Source organism: Prosopis cineraria, unplaced genomic scaffold (genome assembly GCF_029017545.1).
Source record: "Prosopis cineraria cultivar Desert tree isolate PC_DT_omini unplaced genomic scaffold, ASM2901754v1 PC3, whole genome shotgun sequence".
Lineage (NCBI taxonomy): Eukaryota > Viridiplantae > Streptophyta > Magnoliopsida > Fabales > Fabaceae > Prosopis > Prosopis cineraria.
In genome coordinates, this window is record NW_026555334.1 from 12,070,841 (window position 1) to 12,091,407 (window position 20,567).

The window sequence follows — 20,567 nt, forward strand, 5'->3', positions numbered from 1 at the left end:
GTGACAATTATTTTAATATAAAATAATAATTTATAATTAATATATAAGAGTTTTAATTAACATCATCTTTGGAACATCTAATCTGCCCGATTTAAGGACAATGAAGGTTGGAAAGGCAAATAATTGCTAATGAATAATAATAGAAAATTTTTTTAAGTATATCAGGTGTATTACATTATTTATAATTTATTTAATAAAAATATAACATTTAAATTATATTAAATATAAATTGAGTTTGATATTAATGATAATAAAGAGAAAATATAAGAAATCAAATTATATTCTGTTATAAGAATAAAATTAGTTTAAAAAATATTACACAAAAATTTATTTAAATTATTTAAAAATTTTAATTGAATTATAACTGATGTCTCGTACTTGATTTATTTAAGTACTTCTTTATTAATAGTAGATTATTAAGTTATGAGAATTTATATGAATAAAATTAAATCTAGATATTATCCATAGACCACGGGTAATAAAGATCGCAACATATGTAACCATCACTCCACCTGACACTGTCCACTTTTTTATGAAGACATGTGACAAGCCTCATAACCAATAAGAAAGGGCATGATATTGGCGGCAAAAAAAAAAAAAAAAAGTAAAAGAAAAAAAAAGGTGGAAGAAGAAGGGCTTCCATGAGCTTTTTGACTTTTTCCAAGGAACCCTCTCTGGAAAACTTGTGGAACCCAGATTGAGAGCTAACTGTGAACCACCAGCATGAGTTGAGATATTTTATATTAGGATAATGATACACAAGTATCAAGAGAATTAATTAATTTAAATTAAATTTATTAAATTTTAAAAATTTATAAGTTTAATTTTTAATTTTATAATTTTTTACGATAAATTTATAATTTATTTTTTAATTTTTAAAATTAGAGAATAGATAAATTTATTTTTTTATTAAAATTTGTAACACAAGTTACAAATTCATCATAACAAAGTTACAAAATTAAGAATCAGACTTGTAAATTTTTGAATTTTGATACTTGAGATTTCATTTGAATTAATTGGTCTTCTTGATCTATATGTCATTCTCCCATTTTATATTTATACAATTATATAATGTAATTAAAATAAAGTATTAAAAGTATCATAAATAAAATTTATTTTATGCATTAATTTTTTATAAAAATTATGCATTAAAATTTTAATTGGGAGAATGACAAAGAAGTTTTAAAAGAATTAATTAATTCAAGTTAGGTTCTAAAATGTCAAATTTCATAAATTTATAACTAAATCTCTCAATTTTGTAATTGTATTGTAATGAATTTATAACTTATTTTTTAAATTTTAACATAATTGATGAATGAAATATTTGTTTTTTCTATTAAAATTTAAAATACAAGTTATAAATTTATCACAATGCAGTTATAAAATTGAGAGTTTGAATTATAAATTCTTAAAATTTAACATTTAAAACTTAACTTAAATTAATTAATTTTTTTTGGACTTTTAGTCATTCTCCCATTTTAATTTGATTGATTCCCCTTCAAATTTAATCTGAATTGTCATACAGAGAATGAGAGAGAACAAGCATTTGTCACTTTTTTTTTTTGGTTGCATTTGTCACTCTAATTTTAAAAAGGAAGATTACCAGTTACCGCCATGTTTACAAGAAGAAAGCTTGTAATAATTAGGAGCTTTTTCACCTTCCTCATCAAAGACTAAAATAAACAGTGTTAGTTTGATCTCTCTTTCTCTCTCTAATCACAGCAAAATCACTGATATTCAGAAGCCAGAGGAGTTAGATGCACCAATGATATAATGTACACTTTAATTACTATATTGCATGTGGAATCCTGTGATGTCCATATTTACACTCCAAGGTGAGCAAGGCTGCATCTAAGCATCTTCCTGCTAGCTCTCTCTCTCTCTCTCTCTCTCACCCACCATCCCATGTCCAGCTTAGACCCTATGATGGCCACGTTCCTCAACATCACAGCTTGTACTACCCAACACTCAAACTAAAGCTTTTCTTAATGTTCAAGGACAATAAGTGAGCATTCCTTCTTGCGCAGTGAAGATTATGCTCTGACACTCTGCTCGCCCTCATGGATTCCAAGGTCATTCTGGATTATGCTTTGTTTCAGCTCACCCCAACCAGAACTAGGTGAACCTTCACTCTGTTTTCCTTCTTGGACTCCTGAATTTGTGCTTCCTGTGTCGCCTTGTTCTGCAATTCATTCAATTGTGTGTTTGTTTGTAGATGTGAGCTCGTGGTGTTTTCTGGGGGTGCTCATGAGAAAATAGCTTCTGGGCTGTTCGATCCTTTCGTCTCTCACCTGAAATTCGCAAAAGATGAGATCTCCAAGGGTGGATACTCGATTAAGCTTCTTCCATCCTCACTCCCTGCGCCTTGGTTCTCCAAAGCCACATTTGAGAGGTGATTGTCGCTTGATGTGGAACTTTACTTGGCCAGTTTGACTTTTATTAATGATGGGTTTTGAACATAATTCTTTATTTGTTCTTCAATTTTAGCAAGTTTCCACCATGATACCCCCTAGTGCTGGCAGACATAATAGGTTTTTCGCTCAAATAGTGTGAACTTGCAGTTTCTCCCTGTGTATTGAGATTGAATCTACACATGGGAGGCCTGCAAGCCGCTTGATTAAATGTGTCAATGAGTGTTGTAGCTAATATTTGAGAATTAGTTCCCACGTTAAAAAAATTTTGGTGCTGAAGATTCCATTTCTCTATACTTTCGATACAGCACTCTTGAATCAGTGGGTTTGTTGACTGGAATACAGATCTCCAATAATAATTATTTATGATGTGGATCATGGAATGAGTATATTTGGTTTCGTGGACTTATAGAACATAAGTTCATTGGATCAACTGTTTTTGTAGGCTGGAGGCCTAGAAAATGGTTAAGACTTTAGAGAACTAAGACAAAGTAAGATACACGAAAAGGTGAGGACAAGAATTTAGGATCTCCTGCATTTTCCCCTGCACAAAGCCCTCTGCTCCTCTAAGTAGCATTTGTATAGATCCGACGTACAGTTTTGTTGTTATGATTTTACTTCTTTCATTTTTATTTTTCTTGTTTTTGGCTTCTCTCTTCTCATTTTCTCCCGTGTCTTGGGTTGGGGGCATTTGATTTTCACAGATTCGTGCGCTTTGTCAGCACACCAGCTATTTTGGAGAGGTTTGTCAGCATTGAAAAGGAAATCCTGCAGACTGAAAACTCATATGAGGCTAACAAGTTATCAATGTCTAATGCAACTTTGGACGAAGGTATGGTCAAATATTGTGACTTAGACCTGTTCGTGGGTTTTTCTTTAGTCATTAGGTTATAGGTACTTTGTTGTAATCAATATCAATATCATCGATATAATATAAAATGTGAAATTTATGGCAAGCGACGCTATTCACAAATCATGAACAGTAAGACTTAATTATTCCTCATATTTTGTACAATATATGTGGGCTCACCTGATTAAACTGCACAAACATGTATGTTAAATAGTTAGTGGTAGCATTTATGGTGCTAACAAAAGGGAAAGCAATTCGAAGATTAGATGATCAGTTTATTATTGAGGGTAGACTTCATAAAAGACCTTATACATAGCTGATGAAATTACAAGAAACCCTTCAAGCTCTGTATATTGGATTCCTTTAAAGTAAAATAATTATCAACTTTAAATCTTCTTGTCAATGAAATATTTTCTTTTCTATTTTTTAATAAGAAAATTATGAAAAAAGTGGCGATTAAATACTAATGTTAATTTTGTTATGAAGTGGTTGGTGTACATTGTAAAAACATCCCTCAGTTTTCAATTGTAATTTCCCTTCAAGCCTCTGTTTTGTGCAAACCCCTGCATTTTCTGGAGAATTGAAAACATGAAAAATATTCTGTACAACTTCTTTCACTTAACTAATCACTGCCTGAGTATAGTTTTTTTCCTACTTTTTTCTGTGGTGTGCCAGGAATCGTGTCACAATCCAATGGCAACGTCAGGAGGTTAAGTGATTCTTCAACGGTATTTTATCTATTAAAAATAAATAAATTCACTCAAATTACTTTAAACATCTCCCAACGAATTAATTTATGCTTGTGATTGTATCAGCTAAATGGTGAACTTGAAGGTGTTGAACACAAAGAAGAGGAAAACTCAAAGTACCTTCCTATCTTTATATCTAATTGCTGCCAATTAAATTATCTCAGTTTGTTTGCATGTTCAAAAAAGGTTAGGACTAACATTCAGTTGCCATAATGATAAGGATCTCTCTACAACGTCTGTTAGAGTCTCGATTGGCACTGCTCCGGAAAGAGCAAGCAATGGCTTATGCACGTGGCCTTGTTGCTGGATTTGACATTGATAATATCGATGATCTTATATGCTTTGCAAATGCATTTGGAGCCACTCGTTTAAGGTAAGAACCGGAAATGTTTAAGCTATATTTTACTTGTAATCTATAAAGTGCAATACTGTGGTGGATCTGCATTCTCTCAAGTGAGGAGAGAGATGGATGGGACCTACTCATTCTGTAAATCCAGCATTGATGAAGGACTCATCACTTAAATGAATCTTTATCTGTATCTTCACACGACATTAATGTGCGAGCTCCTCAAAACAGAGGATCCAAATCTTACTATGCTATGCTTAACCTAGATTTTATCCAAACAAGTGATTATGTGAATGATTGAACGATTGTCAAACTCTTTTGTCTTCTTCTTCTTCTTCTTGTTTTTTTTTAGAAAAAATCAAATTCTTATTTTCTTATATACCAAACTATCTGACTTTTTAATTCTTGCCATCATTGGTGTTCAATGCTAGACCTTGAAAATCTGCATTCTTTTTAGCTTTGGAGAATACACTTTTCCTTCTTTTTATTAATTTGCATTCCAGTTTTCAGAAAGGAAAACCAATCCTATATTCACTGATTTCAAATGTCAATTGACCCAACTTTTCAGATCACAAAAATCACATTTCTTTTTCAGATGAGTAGGAATCCCAAACTCTGGCGGTTCAATGCAGGTCCTCTCATTCCTTCAAAGTCTATAAATTATTGGTCTGAGGACCGCTTAATCCAACTTTTTATCCAAAGATTCCTTTGAACTCCCTTCTAATGGCTCACTTTCTTCGTATTAGCTGAATGCCTTCCTGCATATCGAGTTTGATAGAATACATGCATATCAGATGGATTATGCTACATCACCTAAAACTCATACCTAACAATAATGGTGAATCTTTCCCCTAATTGGCATAAACCCTAAGTTCAGTTTCAAAGGTTGGATCTAAGTCTCAGTATATATTATGTATAGGGAAGCATGCAATGGTTTTAAGGAATTATGGAAGAAAAAGCATGGAGATGATCTTTGGATAGAGGAAGTTGCTGCAATGCAGTCATGCCTACCACCTGCACTCTCGTTTTCTGGATCATCAGGAATTATTCTAGCAAATGAAATTTCTACCCCTGATCAGAACAAGATTGATAATTCCAAGGACAGTCTTTCTTCTGGTGATGACATATCAAATTCTTCCGCTTCAAACAGAAAAGAAGGTATTGTTTTATTCTTTTTGAATTTTCCAACATTAGTTATATCAAATATATTGGAAAGTATACAAACTTAAGTAATCTGAGTTGAATCTCACTATTTGCCATCTGATAATTCCCGTTTCCTAATCCTGCCCTTTCTATGATTATTTGTATTCTTTTCTTGTGCATAACCACGTATCTTTATGATTTTTAATTGTATTTGCCTTATTGTCACTCAGCTGTGTACCGGAGGCTGATTGAGTTCCTAAAAACTTGGATCAACTCAAACTGTTAAATGGGCAATTGATTTCTAAAAAGGCACAAATAAGTGTTTGACACCAAAAATAAGTTTGGCAAGAAAAGAGAGTGAATAGAAGTTTGGGCACTTTTTCATTATGTCTTCATGATGCATTCCTTGTTGTCTACTTGCCCTCTTATTCAATCTTTCACGGTGCAGAAAAAGATTGAATGCCCATGATGCTGCTTGGCATTGGATATGCAGCCTAAATCAAAACATCAAAACATTTTTAGAAAGTCAGACATTTGTACAAACCTTAATTTTGTGTAATGGAATGCAACCAACTTGTAGTGAATTATGGAGATCAGTGTTTATTTCCAGCAGCCACACAGTGGTTATTTGTTCTCACAATTTTGAAGAAACCTTAATTTGTCTGATGGATGCAATATGCAGATGACAAGTTGCCTCCTTCAGATCAGATACCATCACATCCTGCAAATGTTCAGATGCCAATGTCGTGGCCACACAATGTGCCTCCATTCATGTACAATTTTCAAAGTCCTATTCAGCAAGTGCCTCCATATCCAGGATACCCTTTGACTAACATGCAGTCTGTTCCTCCATACCTTCTAAGAAATATGCATTGGCCTTCCAACCTGGAAAATTCTAGTGGTAATCTACCTAGGCAGTCTAATTCTCAGAAGAAGAAATCTTCTGCAAGTAGAAAGGAGAAATCTCTTTACAAGCAAGAATCGGAAGATTTAGAAGACCAGCAGACGGAATCCAGTGACCCGGATTCCAGAAGTGAATCAAACTCAGACGAGGAGCTAGACTCAAAGCATTCCGTGAAGGATGATTCAAAGAAGAAAAAGCACAGAAGAAGATCTGGAACTGTTGTAATTCGCAATATCAATTACATCACTCCAAATAAGAAAAATGGAAATGATGGTAAAGCCTCTGATGAATCACCTATAGATGATGATGTCATTGATGGAGAAAATATTAAACAGAAGATCAATTTTGCCCTTGAATCATTGCAAAAGGTTCATAAGGCTGACAAACATGGTAATAAGAAAAAAGGAGTGGCCCAATCAAATGGTGTCTCTGAGCTAGAGCTAGGTGAAAATATCAACGATGCATCTGAGGGAGGGAAGACAAATGAGAACTGGGCTGCTTTCCAGAATCTTTTGAAGATAGATGAGGATACTGGCAATGATGCAGCAGAAAGGCTGCAGCCAATTGATGTTCAGGGCGACCAATTTGTGGTAAGAAATTCTGTAGAGAGAATATCATTTGTTGCTGATCCGTCTCACGACTCGGAATTCAAAAAGGTTCCAATGCAGAAGAATGTCTCAAATGACTCCTTTATTGTAACTCAGAGAGATGGAGGAAATGAAGGTGGAGCTAAGTGTGATGATTATGTAGACTACGGTACTCTGCTTAGAAGAAGTCGGAATAGCATGGGTGAGGAGATGATGCTTTCACATAGGTCTGAAGATTCTGGAAACGACCTTGGTTATTCATTATCTACTTGTGTTTCTAATTCTTCAGTAAACAAGTTCAAAAATGCTGAAGATTGGTTTATTGTTGATCATTCAGAAAACACAAGGAGCCCCAAAACTGCAACTTTTCCTGCAGTGTTTGATGGTGATTGCATTTTATCTTCAGTGGATTCCTATGCTGAAAAAAGAAGTGTAAGCACTCCAGTTGATGATTCATTCATGATACAGGGTCAATTGGTTGATGATGATCTACCTGATTCCCAGTGGAAGACTGACATTAACATACTTGCAGATCTAAATTCAGCTAGCAAGCTGGAAAATGACACACCTGTTTCACAAAATAAACATGAGTTATCGAAGAACCAGGAACCCAGTGACCTTTGTGTAGTTCTCCAACGGGATTCTGGATTAGACCCTGTTGAGGCCTCATGGGCATTGGACTATGAAATCGACTTTTCATACACAGAAACTGATAGAAGATCCTCTGTTGATAATTTACACAGTGAAGCGAGCAAAAATCTTCCCGTCAGTCCTAAGAAAATTGAGAAAAGCAAAGTTCCAGGAACAAGAAATTCAGTAAAAGAAGAAAAAACAAAACCTTTGCGTGGATCCTTTGGAAAGGGCAAGCCTGAAATTATTTCTAGGAACAACAAGCCATCAACCATCAGCAGGCCCATTGTTCACAAGAGCAAACTGGAAAAGGTAGAGTTTAATCTGCAGTTGCATTTTTCTTCTTGATATTTTACTAGCTGACACCATTTTTTGGTTCATATTGATTGGTCTTTATTCTATGGTGGTGATCAGGAAGAAGAAATTCGGAAGAGGATGGAAGAACTGTTGGTTGAACGCCAGAGGAGAATCGCAGAGAGAACTGCAGCCAGTGGTCTTGCTCGAGCAACATCAAAGAAAGACCAAGTTGAAAATAAAATGGCAAGAGTATCCTCCAGAAGTGACAAGAATAAGACTCAGCCCATGAAGGAGATGACCAAGATAAGTTCTGTCAAAGTCAGAGCAGTTTAGCTAAATTATTAGTACTTGATACCATTAAATCTACTGTGTCATCATGTCATCTGTGTCAATATGAACTAGGAGCCTAATTTTGGGGTGCATTTTAGAGAGTAAGATGCCCTTTGTTGGTTGACTATTGATGACAGGCAAAAAATTAGCACAGGCTTCGTTTGTTTTAAAGAGCCAGGACCATCTGGAGGTTTTTATTATAAAACTTTTGCATAGTTTAGAGAGACGAGAGAGAGGAAAGTTTAAAAAGTAAATCTCATATACTTTCACTTCCTCTCTCTCCAAAGTCTACAAAAGTTTTACAGTAAAATAATTGCTGTGATCCTCATACTGTAGAATTTGCCTTTATCATTGATAGTTATTTATATCAGAGGATGTTCTATACTGAAAAGTGCACCTTACACCCGAGAGGCTTAATTTGCTTAGGGTACAAGGACAATTTAAATTATTATAGTTTTATTTATTCTTGTGCATTATCATAGAACAATAAAGGTTATGCTGTGAAATAGATCATGTATACCAACATTGTTAAACCTCAAGCTTCTGCAATTTCATTGTTCTCTGTATCAAACCTTGTATATTTTTATTTTTTCTGTGCAAATACCTGCAAAATGAATGCCCCATGGTATTTTTTTTTTATGCAAATGACAAATAAACCGGGCATATCTATGTATGTATGTATGTATGTAGGTATGTTAAACTAGAGTATAGGTCTTGTACATTTGTCTGGAGTCAGCTTATTATTTACAGCTTATGAGTAGTATTATAGCTCCCGTGTTGTGAACAATATAATGTCAAATACTATAATCCATTGATGGCTTTTGTTCAAGGTACGTAACCAATAACGTGGTCGAATAAGTAAATCAGTAAAATAGAAAATTATACTCTCTCAATTCAAATGTATGAGACATTTTGTGAAGGGTTTGATGTTTAAAAATGTAAAGCTTTTTTGATCTTTTAAATTATGATTATTGCTCTTTCTCTAAAAGTGTTCTCGTTAAATAAATTACTTTATATTTATTTTAAGGTGAGACACCTTATTAAATAAAAGTAAATATAAAAAAATAAGATTAGTTTAAAAATAAATAATTATTTTATTCTTACAAAAAAATAACTATTAATTTGAAGACAAATATCTATTGGGAGGTAAGTTCGATTAAAAACGCTTTATATTTTTGAAGGGATAGAATATTTTTATTATAGTTTGAAGTTGTGAATGGGAAAATAACTAATAGGAGAGAGAAAATGGCGAACATTTTGGATGGTTTGTGAAGCACTTGGATGCGAGCAGCATCCTGTCACCAACATTTGAATCTGTGTTCGATTGCCACGTGGGAATGCTCATTCCTTGCACTTTTGTAGATTGAGAATTGCCAATCGATTTAGTTTTACATTAGGTGTTGAGATGTAATAAAACTCATTCTTTATCTAGACTTATGATCGACTATAACACAGCAGAGTTAAGATTAAGCATTGGCAAAGAGACATTAATCTTGCAACCAAACAGATTTTGCAATCGGCCGATCCCATTCCATTCCCATGGATTTTAGTAGAACTCTTGCAACCAAACAACTTAGGTTTCTTTTAAATATAAGAATAGATTTGACCACTAGTTAATTATAATGATACAAATATTTTGTAGTATCCAATTAAATTTAAGTATTGCTAGGTCTAACAAACGATAACTCTATTTAACATGGTTTTTTCTCAATGCATGATAAAATTTAGATTCTCACTTTAGTTTAAAAGGAATTAGGTTTCTTTTACACTTGATTTAATCACTATTAGTGTTTTTCTAATATTTATATAATTATATATTATATAAAATCTCTAAAAACTAGTATGTTTTTAATGAGCCATGAATAATCTGACTCATCATTTGTGATAAACACTGATTGCATAATTATACTTTTTGACATATGAGCCCACGTTTGTTCCTTTGAAAATGAAGTTCAATACAAATTCTAGTGTCCAACAACTGATTTCCAATAAGAAGTTATGGACATCCAATTATTAGATTTACTTCTTCGGCCGCTTTTAATTAATAGCAGAAGAAGTTGCATCAATTATTATTATTATTATTATTATTATTATTATTATTATTATTGTTATTGTCACACAATTTTATGTGCTGTGATAACAAACAAGTAGTGCTTTCCCAAGTCGCATATTGACTTCGCTATATCAAAAAGAAAATGAAACAAAAAACTAATAAAAAAAAGCGTAGCCGTTGTTAATTAGTCAATTCATTAGCAATTCTGAGAACAATTAATAATTAAGGCATGAAAATTAGGAAACAAAAGTAAAATAGTTAGGTTAGGTAAGAGATCAATCACATACCAAACTGAGAACAATAATTTGTTGAAACTGAAAACACAATTTTTCTTAAATTTAGAACATTCATCACCATATCATAAAAAAAAAAAATCTGTTTAATTAATTAGCACATTAACCTCTTGATGAACACTAAACAGAATTAACGAAACTATAACTAATCTCTCTTAACCCACTAGTTAACCTTATAATCCTCTCCTCTTCCTTTCTTTCTCCTTGGCTTTCTCTCCTTCTGAAAGTTCCCTTCCCAAATATATATATTCTCCACTTTCCAATTCAACCTCACCACCATTAATACGTGGTGTAGCGTCTTGATATATAATATATATATATATATATATACATATTTCAATTCACCAATGTTTCTTGAACTTCCTTGTTCCACACAAGAATCTTTGAAGATGTCTATTGTCAATAATTAATTATTTTACCCATTCATTTTTTTTGTTTTGAAGGGGGTTTCGATCTCTTCAAATTCAACATTCCAGAATGATCACACGCGTTTTGTGAACATAGTGGTCTGCAACTCCAACTTGTTCTTCTTCATAATCTTCTTTATTTTTTATTTTTTATTTTTGGTTTAGTCAAATAAATATAAATCTTTAGGATTCATGGCTACCATGGGTTTTTGTGGCTTGAAGCCATTGTTCCATCGGCGCAGCAAGACATTTGCTTTTGAGGTAAGATTCTGACTTTTCCTCGATCGTTACTTTTCTCTATCCTTATCTCTATGACCCAGTAACAATTCTTTCTCATCAATTTAGACCTGATCAGCCTTTCAAAACGTAACATAACATGACAAATTAATAGAGATATTCATCTTTATTCTTTGAACCCTAATTCAGATCAAATTTTCAGAATTTGGAAAAACTGGAATTATTTCTGATACTTCATTATTGCTCTCACACATGTGTGTCGTTATTGTTATTTTCCATAACATGGTGTCCATCAATTTCAAGCTTTCAGTTTCCTGCAAAACTGGAACTGTTAGTATGTCTTGTCAGAAATTTGTTTCTTACTTTGAGTAATAAAATTAGCTTTATAAAAACCTCTGATAGTAATTTCAATGAAGAAATGAACACAGCACGATATATATATTTACATCAGATTGTGTGTGTGTGTGTGCGTGTGTGTGTAATTTCATGTGCAGGCAATGAAAGGCCAAAGCATGCCCAAGAATATGAAGCCATCGAAAGTTAAGAAAAAGAGAAGAGAAGAGTCAATGAAGAGTTCAGTTGCGAGTACAGACCAATTGGTTTTAATGATGGACCTCCATAAGAAGATCTTGGCCTTCAGGGACATCCTGGACCTCCCTACTTGTGATACCTCTGCTTCATTACGTGTGGTGTGTATATTTTATATATATATATATATATATATATATAGTCTTTTTATGTTTTCCCCCTTGTTCTTGTCTTGTTCACAGAGTTCATTTTACATTTATATGCCACATGATGCAGCTGGTAATTAAAACACTGGAGAATCTGCAAAGGCTTTACCCAGAGGTGATACCAGCTAATGAAGTGTCAGAGATCAAAGACAAGTTTATAGATGAGGTTTCATTTATGTCGTCTAGAATATTTTTCTTCTTTGAATTAAAATCATATCAGAATTATTTATTAGTACCGAAATGGCGACATGATTGTTTTTCCACAGGCTCTAGCCTACTTCTGCAAGGCTTTGAAGTCTCTTGGAGAGTCATGGACGGTGAACAATGAGTCTATAAACAAGTTCAATTTTGAGTTGCCTTCATGTAATGAAGACGGCACCAACATGCAGCAGCTAGGTGTGTGTGTGTGTGTGTAAACTTTTCCAGCCTAACTCTATTCTTTATAAAACTTTTTCTACGTTAACACACGCTTAAATTAATTGCAGGTGAAGCTTTAATGGCCATACTGAATCATTTGATGAAAATGGCGAGTGAGAATTTTGAGATGATGGAGGACGATGAGCAAAAGAAAGAGTTGAGATACAGTTCATCGTTTACTGATAGCATCTATTCTTGCAGCTCTCCTCCGATCACGCCGACTTCGGTTCTTCCACAAGAGATCAAGTATTCTTATTCTAAGTACAGCCGTAATAATAGTCAGAAGATCAATGATGGAGAAAGCCCGCCGAGAACTTCATCGGCTTCATCATCTTCCTCGCCACTTCTCTGGTCTCTCAGACTTCAAGCTGTGGGAAAGTTGAATCCTCTTGACATCAAGCGCTTGTCCTTCCACATGCCACAACGTGAACTCAATGACGAGAATCATAAGAATATGGAGGTGGATGGTAAATCTGAAAAGGACAATTTAGAGGATCTCGTTTTTCCTATGGACTCAGTGGACGAATCATCAGTGTCAGATACTCACAATGACCATACGAAGTCAGATGAACCTCCAGCAGAAACACCATTACTTCCAATTCGCCACTCCCCTTCCTCTCTGCCGCCGCCGCCGACTCCTCCGCCTCCTCCACCATCACCGCCACAGTTGCTGCAGAATGCAGTGGTCGTAGGTCCCCCACCCATGCCGCAGCTGCCGCCTCCTCCTCTTCCTCCATCATCGGCACCTAACTTGCAGCCAAATGCAGCAACAACCAATAATCTTCGGCCACCTCCTCCGCCTCCACTTCCTCGACGGCCAGGTTTAGCTCCGCCGGCGCCACCACCCATGCTTCCACCAGGGGGTGGAGTTCCAGCACCTCCACCGATGGTGACGCCGAGAAATGGAGGTGCTCCTCCGCCGCCACCTCCAGGCGGTGCAGGTAGGTGCCTTCGTCCCAAAACGACTACTAAGTTGAAAAGGTCGTCTCACATTGGCAATCTGTATCGAACTCTCAAGGGAAAAGTGGAAGGCTCGAGCTTGAATGTCAAATCATGTGGTGACAGACGGAGTGGAATTGGACAAAGCGCCGCCGCTGGAGGAAAACAAGGCATGGCCCAAGCTATTGCAGAGATGACCAGAAGGTATACATAATAATATATATATATATATAGTTGATCATCTCTGCTTTTAGACTTTCAGGAGTTAAAATAGCTTTTGACAGACCTTGTCAAGGAAATATCTAACCTGTTTACTCTTCTTATCTTTAGATCATCTTACTTCCAACAAATAGAAGAAGATGTTCAGAAGTACGCAAAACAAATCACAGAGCTGACATCTTCAATATCTAATTTCAAGACAAATGATATGACAAAGTTGGTCAGTTTCCACAAAGTTATTGAATCTGTTCTTGAGAATCTCATCGATGAATCACAGGTCAATATGTAAAAAACTTGATACAATCCAATTTCAATTAATGACTAATTATGAGAATTATATTAAATGAAATTTCAATTGCCGTATACGTGCAGGTATTGTCACGATTTGAAGGTTTCCCAACGAAGAAGTTGGAAACTATAAGAACGGCTGCCGCGCTATACAGTAAGTTAAATTCAATAGTTTCAGAGCTTCAAAGTTGGAACGTAGTGCTTCCCTCGGGTCAGTTTCTGGACAAGGTCGAACGTTATTTCAACAAGGTGATTCATTCAACATAAATATCTACAAATTTACAGCTAAATAATTAACTAAATATAACAATACATAACATTAGTGATGCTATAACATGCAGATAAAGACAGAAGTGGACGCTTTGGAGCGAACCAAAGAAGAAGAGTGCAAGAAATTTAAGAGTCATAACATCGAATTCGACTTCACCATTCTCATAAAAATCAAGGAAGCAATGGTGGATGTTTCCTCCAGCTGCATGGAGCTAGTGCTAAAGGTGTGTGTATTTATAAATATTCACCAAATTTTTATCATAATCTTGCCCTTTAATTAAAACTTGCAATTTGATTGTGTGTGTTTATATATATATATATATATATATGGGATTGATGATGCAGGAGAGGCGCGAGGAATCTGCAGGATCGAAGTGTAAAAATAATGGGAATGCAAAATTGCTATGGAGGGCTTTTCAATTCGTATTTAGGGTTTACACGTTTGCGGGTGGGCAAGATGATCGAGCAGACAAGCTAACCAGAGAACTAGCTCGTGAAATAGAAAGCAGCCCCATCAACGCATGATCGATGTTATTTATATTGCGAGCCTTAATTAATCACTCTAGTATACGGATTACAGACTCGTTGAAAATAAACACTATATCTTTAATATAAAATATATATATATATATATATAATATAACATAAACACTATATATTATATGTAGTAATTAAACTCGAAGTTGGTGAGGTCGTTGCAGCAATATATGCGCACCCATCACGGATAAAATTTCCTTTTTCTCAAGCCATTTTTCATGACGATGGTTGGAGTTGTAGTTTTTGAAAGGAGATTAATTAATTCATAATTATGATTTAGATTAATAAATTGCAATGACTTTCCTGTATCTTAACTTTGTTAATTTAATTTGTTGTTTCTGTCATATAAATAGGTGTAGGATTTATTTATAATTATGATTATGATTTATCCCTTTGCTTGATATCGATTATATTTCCTCGTCTAGTAGGATTATATATATATTTAGAGTTCTTACAAATAAATACTAAAGAGAGGATTATCACATCCGTTATGGATCCAGATCCTCGATCCCTTGCCGTCGGGGGACTGACATGCAAGGGCGACATAATTAATTAATTATGGTTAATAAAATATTAGTAATTAATTAATGACTGTTAAAAAGGATTTAGCGTAATATTGAAATATTTTAATATTAAAAATATCTTTAATTATTTAAAATTTGATTATACAATTCTTCGACCTTACAGAAATTGACATCAGAAAAAGGACATTATAGCTAGGTACGTTTATTTGAGTACAAAAAATGGGTAGTACGTACTCTAGTTTACTCTGTACTGCATATAGTACCCTGGTGTACTACAAATTAAAGTGGTCAAAAAAAATACAGCTTCATTGAACATAAAATTTGGTTGAAAAGTTATCTATAAATGTTGACCAGCCTTGCTCATTTACCATCAATTACTTAGCAAAATTTCTCCGCATGACTCTGATCAGAACATGGAATCTTTCTCCGTCTGTATCAGTTGAAAGCCACAAAGGTTCTCTAATGTTTCCACACGGGGAAGGATGAGAAGATGAGCTACTTCATATTCTGAATTTATCTTCAAGGCCAGGCTGATGCTGATCAAAGAAGATCCACAGAGCAGATTGAAGCTTATTATTAGTGGTATTTCTCTCCCCCCCCTCTCTCTCATGCACTTTCACATGTCCTCTTTCTCTCTCACTGTGGTGTGCCTTACATGACCTCTTTCTCTCTCTCACTGTGGTGGTGCCTCTTAATTGAAGCTTATTATTGATGGTATTGTTACCCTCCCTAGCCTCTCAAACTCTCTCTCACATGCCCACTTCTCTATCAAGCTTATCAAATTATTACGCCGATCCACTTCCTCTATCATCAACTTGTATTGATTTTTTTTTTCTTTACAAGGAAAGGTTAGGTCAATGATATATATAATATAAGTGGCCTAGTGGTTTAGATGCAACTATGCTCTTTTTAAAACTGCACACGTTGATCTTCTCCCCAATTAAATATTTACCAGCTAGCACCTACGTTTTTTATGGAAAATATTGCAAGCAAAAAACTATATTTTATAATCCAAGTACCATGTATATACGTGGCAGTCATATGGAAGGAGAAATAAGAAGAGGAGTAGGTGTTGGTGATTGAAGGGATTGAGTTTGGGAGAGCAAAACAACGCTGAAGCTTTGATGTTAATAGCAATTACGACTAATTAATATAAATAATCATAATTACGAAATACTACTAAATATCCATGAGGAAAGGGTTCAAAAATTAAACTAAAAGTATTTCCTTTAATAACACCCCATATGATTGCCACGTCAATAATGATAGTCACATTTAAGAAATTAATAATGCTAAAATAATGAAAGCAGAAAAATCGACATAAAATATCCCCCACGCTAGTGGTGCTCAATCCTGATACCTCCAATGGTGACATGGCCCTTTCCAAACTGAGGCACGAGAGTGACAACCACGTTCTCGTCTTCATCAGCACCCAAATCCTCTAGCAACTCTGTGATCCCAATCCTTAGATTCGTCTTCATCTTCTTCGTCCCCTTCTTACTGTGCTTGTGCTTATGTGGCACACTCACAAAGCTCCCAGCAAACTCAGTCTTCCTGGGCCCACAGTGCCCGCCACCATCTTCGTCTTCATCGTTCACATACACGTCAAACTTCACTGCCACGTCCCTCTCGAACTCAATCCCTTCAATCACTAACACCTCCTCCTCCTCTTCCTTCTCCTTCCTGCTCCTTCCCTTCTTCTCTCTCTTCACAACTTTGCTCACGCTCGTTTCTAGAACCAGAGGGAACTTCACATCGCCCCCACCATTAGCCGCATGAGCCGCACCCACACCCAATGTTTTCTTCAGTGATCTCAAAACCCTACTTCTGCTAGGTGTAGGCCTGGCTTGTAACCAGGGGATGTTCACGTCCTGGTACACGTAGCCTAGCTTTCTGGTGTCTAAACAGTCCTTGATTTTGACGCGTACGAGGTTCTTGTTCTCGTCGTAGAATAAGAAGCCGGATTCCAACCAATCTGGATCTGTGAGGTCCTGTCTTCTTCCTCCCAGAGTCTTCCAGATCTCCCACATTCGATCCATGTTGGAATGGTGCGAATAGAAGATGGGGTCTCTTCCAGCGGAATAGAAGCTTCCCATGTCCTCGAAGTTCGGTTGGGTGTTATCGCCGGTCCAGACGTGAACCGGGCCGTGAGGGACGCTCTCTACTGAGCCGCCTCCGGGATCGCTCTCATCTCCGGCGCGGTAAGATTGTCCGAAGAACAGGGAAGGAGTCCTCGAACCGGACACCATTTGTCTGTACATTATGTTGAGATTTGCGGCCACTTGTTCGTCCGAACTTGTCTGTGTAAAAATAAAAATATATTGACGTATTTTCTGTACGCAAGAGAATAAAAAGTTCATAGCTTTGTATTTGTTTACACACACACACACACACACACACACACACACACACAAAATCGATGCTTGTTTCAGCACCAAGACAAGAAGGACCTGGGACGATACATATTGTTACCATGTTATATTTGCTGCTTGAGTTAAGCTGGCTTGCTAACGATGCAATACTTTAAATATAAATTTAGTTATCAACGACAATGTAAAAGTGATAAATTATAGTCTAGAATTTAAAATCAAACAGAAGTACAGAACAAAGACTTATAATTAAATTATATATTTTAATAAAAATTAAATAACTATTTAAATATCAACAGATAACAATTAATACCAGTATATATATTGGGCCGTTTGTTTAATTAAATAAGTAATTTTTATTTTATAAAGATTTTTATAAAAAGTAGATATTATTTTATATTTGGTTACAATAATAAAAAAGTAATTATTAGTTAGTTATTTTTAAATTTTATAATATCTATGTTAATTTCTGTTTTAGAAAAATAATTTATCATTATATTATTAATTTCTGTTAATTAATAATATTTCTAAAAGCTTGATAAATAATAGAGTACAATGACGTCTTGCAATACATATAGCCGACCCCACTTAGTGGGATAAAGGCTTGTTGTTATTGTTGTATTATTCTAATATTTTATTAGGTTTTCTGTCATAAATGCAGAGGGGCTTCACAATATACAGAGCAGTAATGAACTACCATTCGACGAAAGCGCTGTGGAATCTATCTTTGCCATTGGAGCTATATATTAAAATTGACTACACTCTTAATTAAGGTCAACTCGTTAATCTTTAAATTAGTAATAATAATAGAAATTCCAGGTTAATAAAATGACATCTCATTTTTTAGATCCATTGGCTAAAAAATCTTATTCCAAATATCAATAATATTAATAATAATCAATGGGTGCAGAGCAAGATGAGAACTGTACACAAGTCGAGCAAGAATAATTTGACTTCATGTAGCTTTTAATAATTCATGTCATTTTATTATCTTTTAAAACTAGAAATAAAAGAACTATTTTACATCTTTAAAAAGTATATTAATAACAGGTCTCAGTATTTCAAGAATAAAATTATTTAAATTTTCTAAAGTTGAGATTTATAAATTTCTGTGAAATGTATCTTTTAAAGAAAAATGGAAGAATTTATATTTGATAAAAAATTATAAAATAAAGAAAAATATTAAAAAAAAAGAACACTTCACAGAAATTTACATATTTCAACTTTAGGAATTTAAACTCAATTTTTTGTTTCTCACAAATTAGCTATAAGACACTCCCAACATGTAATTGATATATGGTACAATTTTCATATTTTTGTCATATTTTAAATAATAAATTGACAAACATATAGTTTTAATAGTAATATATGCATATTTTTTTACAACTCAGTACCTGTCTTTTAAAAATGATAAAACACACACATTCACGTTAAAGTTTATTTAAAATAGATAACTGGATTTCGTGTCTGTCCAAGTTGGACCAAGTAACAATTACTATATTTTAAAATCACCGTAAGACAAACACTCATACCTGGTCTTCGACGCCGTTGAAATTAAGATCCACAGGTTTAGGCGTCTGATGATTAGCGTTTCTGAGAGCGTCATAAAGTGGCGACTTAGAATCCGAATATATGTTCGGAATCGGCATGCCCTCCGGTACGTCCCAGTTCCAAAAGGGCATAGCAAAATTTGGGTCACGATCTTTGATCAAGCTGGCCAATATTCTCTCGTAGAAATAAAGGTACCAGCGATGGAAGGGAAAGAAGAGCCAAGAATTATGGACTTGCAGGTCCAGATCAGGAAACCCTACTTGGTGATAAGAACCGTCACAGTAAGCGCAATGAATGTTGGCTTGCTGAGTGAAGCTCCGAGGATCGTCCGGTGGAAGAGCTTTCATGCGACGGACAGCTTCTTTGTAGTTTTCTACGTACGTAGAATCTACTAAATGAGCAGCTGGTCGGGTTCTCAAGGTAGTGTTTGGTGGAGGAGTGAAGTCTATGATGTTTGAGGAGAGTGGAGGGCAGCAATTGGTCGGTTTAGCACCGGACGGGAGGTCCGGCGGGCCGCATGCTGTAAGGTCTGGTGGCGAGATCGGGGCGGCAAGGGAAAATGGGTCCTTATGGTGAAGTGTAGCACCATAAAGACCTCCTACCCCTATGAGGAGGTTTCTTCTTGCAAGGTTAGGATTCAGGGTTTTAGGGTCAAATTTGTTCTCATCCTTCATGGCTTTGCATGTCACTCTAGATGCATAGTTTGGAAATCTTGTTGATTTGATGGCTTTGGGATCGTTGTATCTGAAGAAGGGACGATTAGAGAGGAGCAAAGGGGATAGAGAAGCCATGATCTTGAGCTTTTCTTGCTTGCAATTGTATTCTTGAAGGTTAAAGACTTTTTATATTAGCAATTTTAATTTATCCTACGGATATCGTAGTGAAGACCACCACTAATACTGATCGATCTCTTGGGAAATTAAATAATTGTTTCGGTATCAACTCGTTAATTTTTTGGAGGCAAAGATTGACATTGGCATTAATAATCACGTGGTCGAAGATTAATTTTGTATAATTAATACTAATTAAATATTCAAATACAGATCATCAGGCCATTTCGAAGGTGATCTCATGCCCTATGCCACTCTGGTTTTCGACACAATTTGACATTACTTTTTCTTGATTACATGTGTATAAGAGTTAAATTACAATAAAATAATGATTAGCTCTACCAAATTTTATTGACCGACATTGTATTGTGGGAGTTCCTCTGAATATGTTAAATTAAAATAACTAATTAATAATTATTAGTAAGATTATATTTGAGAGCAGATTTGTTAACAAGTGTCTGCAAAATGATCAATGTGTTAGCAGAAGGTTTTAAAAATAGATTGAACCAGCCAGTTGAACTAGATGAACTGGGAACCAACTAGTGGTCCAGTCTAGTTGACACCACTGAACCGCGAGTTGTGTGAACGGATCAAAAACAAGTCAACTAGTTAAAAACCAGGAAAACCAACTGGTTGGACAAGTTAAGAGGGT

The 20,567-nt window shown here is 35.0% G+C and overlaps 3 protein-coding genes and 1 long non-coding RNA gene across 5 annotated transcripts; 3 read left to right on the forward strand and 1 right to left on the reverse strand.

Moving 5' to 3' along the window:
- The first annotated feature begins 1,807 nt into the window (after positions 1-1,807).
- Positions 1,808-8,818, forward strand: LOC129306389 (COP1-interacting protein 7). The gene is made up of 9 exons (XM_054946980.1): positions 1,808-2,119; positions 2,216-2,392; positions 3,116-3,243; positions 3,937-3,989; positions 4,077-4,126; positions 4,231-4,383; positions 5,276-5,514; positions 6,182-7,932; positions 8,035-8,818. Exons 1-9 carry the CDS (start codon positions 2,061-2,063, stop codon positions 8,248-8,250), a joined length of 2,826 nt encoding a protein of 941 aa, XP_054802955.1. The 5' UTR covers positions 1,808-2,060; the 3' UTR covers positions 8,251-8,818.
- Positions 8,819-10,836: 2,018 nt separating this feature from the next.
- Positions 10,837-15,027, forward strand: LOC129305184 (uncharacterized protein At4g04980). Of its 2 annotated transcripts, none has more exons than XM_054945155.1 (9): positions 10,837-11,261; positions 11,732-11,926; positions 12,042-12,137; positions 12,238-12,367; positions 12,457-13,531; positions 13,658-13,823; positions 13,919-14,083; positions 14,176-14,328; positions 14,450-15,027. In XM_054945155.1, exons 1-9 carry the CDS (start codon positions 11,193-11,195, stop codon positions 14,627-14,629), a joined length of 2,229 nt encoding a protein of 742 aa, XP_054801130.1. In that variant the 5' UTR covers positions 10,837-11,192; the 3' UTR covers positions 14,630-15,027. The 2 variants fall into 2 exon arrangements, with proteins under 2 accessions (XP_054801130.1, XP_054801129.1); XM_054945154.1 differs by lacking the exon at positions 10,837-11,261 and adding an exon at positions 11,328-11,567.
- Positions 15,028-15,149: 122 nt separating this feature from the next.
- On the forward strand, positions 15,150-19,949 carry LOC129305166 (uncharacterized). The gene is made up of 2 exons (XR_008591893.1): positions 15,150-15,747; positions 18,196-19,949. It is a non-coding gene; the product is annotated as an uncharacterized LOC129305166 (long non-coding RNA).
- On the reverse strand, positions 16,367-19,908 carry LOC129305165 (polyphenol oxidase, chloroplastic-like). Its single transcript, XM_054945128.1, has 2 exons — positions 19,067-19,908; positions 16,367-17,465 (listed from the first exon to the last, which is right to left on the reverse strand). The coding sequence occupies exons 1-2, from the start codon at positions 19,874-19,876 to the stop codon at positions 16,503-16,505; spliced, it is 1,773 nt and encodes a 590-aa protein (XP_054801103.1). The 5' UTR covers positions 19,877-19,908; the 3' UTR covers positions 16,367-16,502.
- Positions 19,950-20,567: the final 618 nt, after the last annotated feature.

What these genes read in the sequence shown, in the direction of transcription:
- LOC129306389 (XM_054946980.1), top strand. Translation starts at nt 2,061, where the DNA reads ATGGATTCCAAGGTCATTCTGGATTATGCTTTGTTTCAGCTCACCCCA. An exon ending in CTCACCCCAACCAGAACTAG is followed by an intron (nt 2,120 to 2,215) that starts GTGAACCTTCAC and finishes GTTTGTTTGTAG; the next exon opens with ATGTGAGCTCGTGGTGTTTT. An exon ending in GGTTAAGTGATTCTTCAACG is followed by an intron (nt 3,990 to 4,076) that starts GTATTTTATCTA and finishes TGATTGTATCAG; the next exon opens with CTAAATGGTGAACTTGAAGG.
- LOC129305184 (XM_054945154.1), top strand. Translation starts at nt 11,490, where the DNA reads ATGTGTGTCGTTATTGTTATTTTCCATAACATGGTGTCCATCAATTTC. An exon ending in CCTCTGCTTCATTACGTGTG is followed by an intron (nt 11,927 to 12,041) that starts GTGTGTATATTT and finishes CACATGATGCAG; the next exon opens with CTGGTAATTAAAACACTGGA. An exon ending in GCATGGAGCTAGTGCTAAAG is followed by an intron (nt 14,329 to 14,449) that starts GTGTGTGTATTT and finishes TTGATGATGCAG; the next exon opens with GAGAGGCGCGAGGAATCTGC.
- LOC129305165 (XM_054945128.1), bottom strand. Translation starts at nt 19,876, where the DNA reads ATGGCTTCTCTATCCCCTTTGCTCCTCTCTAATCGTCCCTTCTTCAGA. An exon ending in TCAACGGCGTCGAAGACCAG is followed by an intron (nt 17,466 to 19,066) that starts GTATGAGTGTTT and finishes ATTTTTACACAG; the next exon opens with ACAAGTTCGGACGAACAAGT.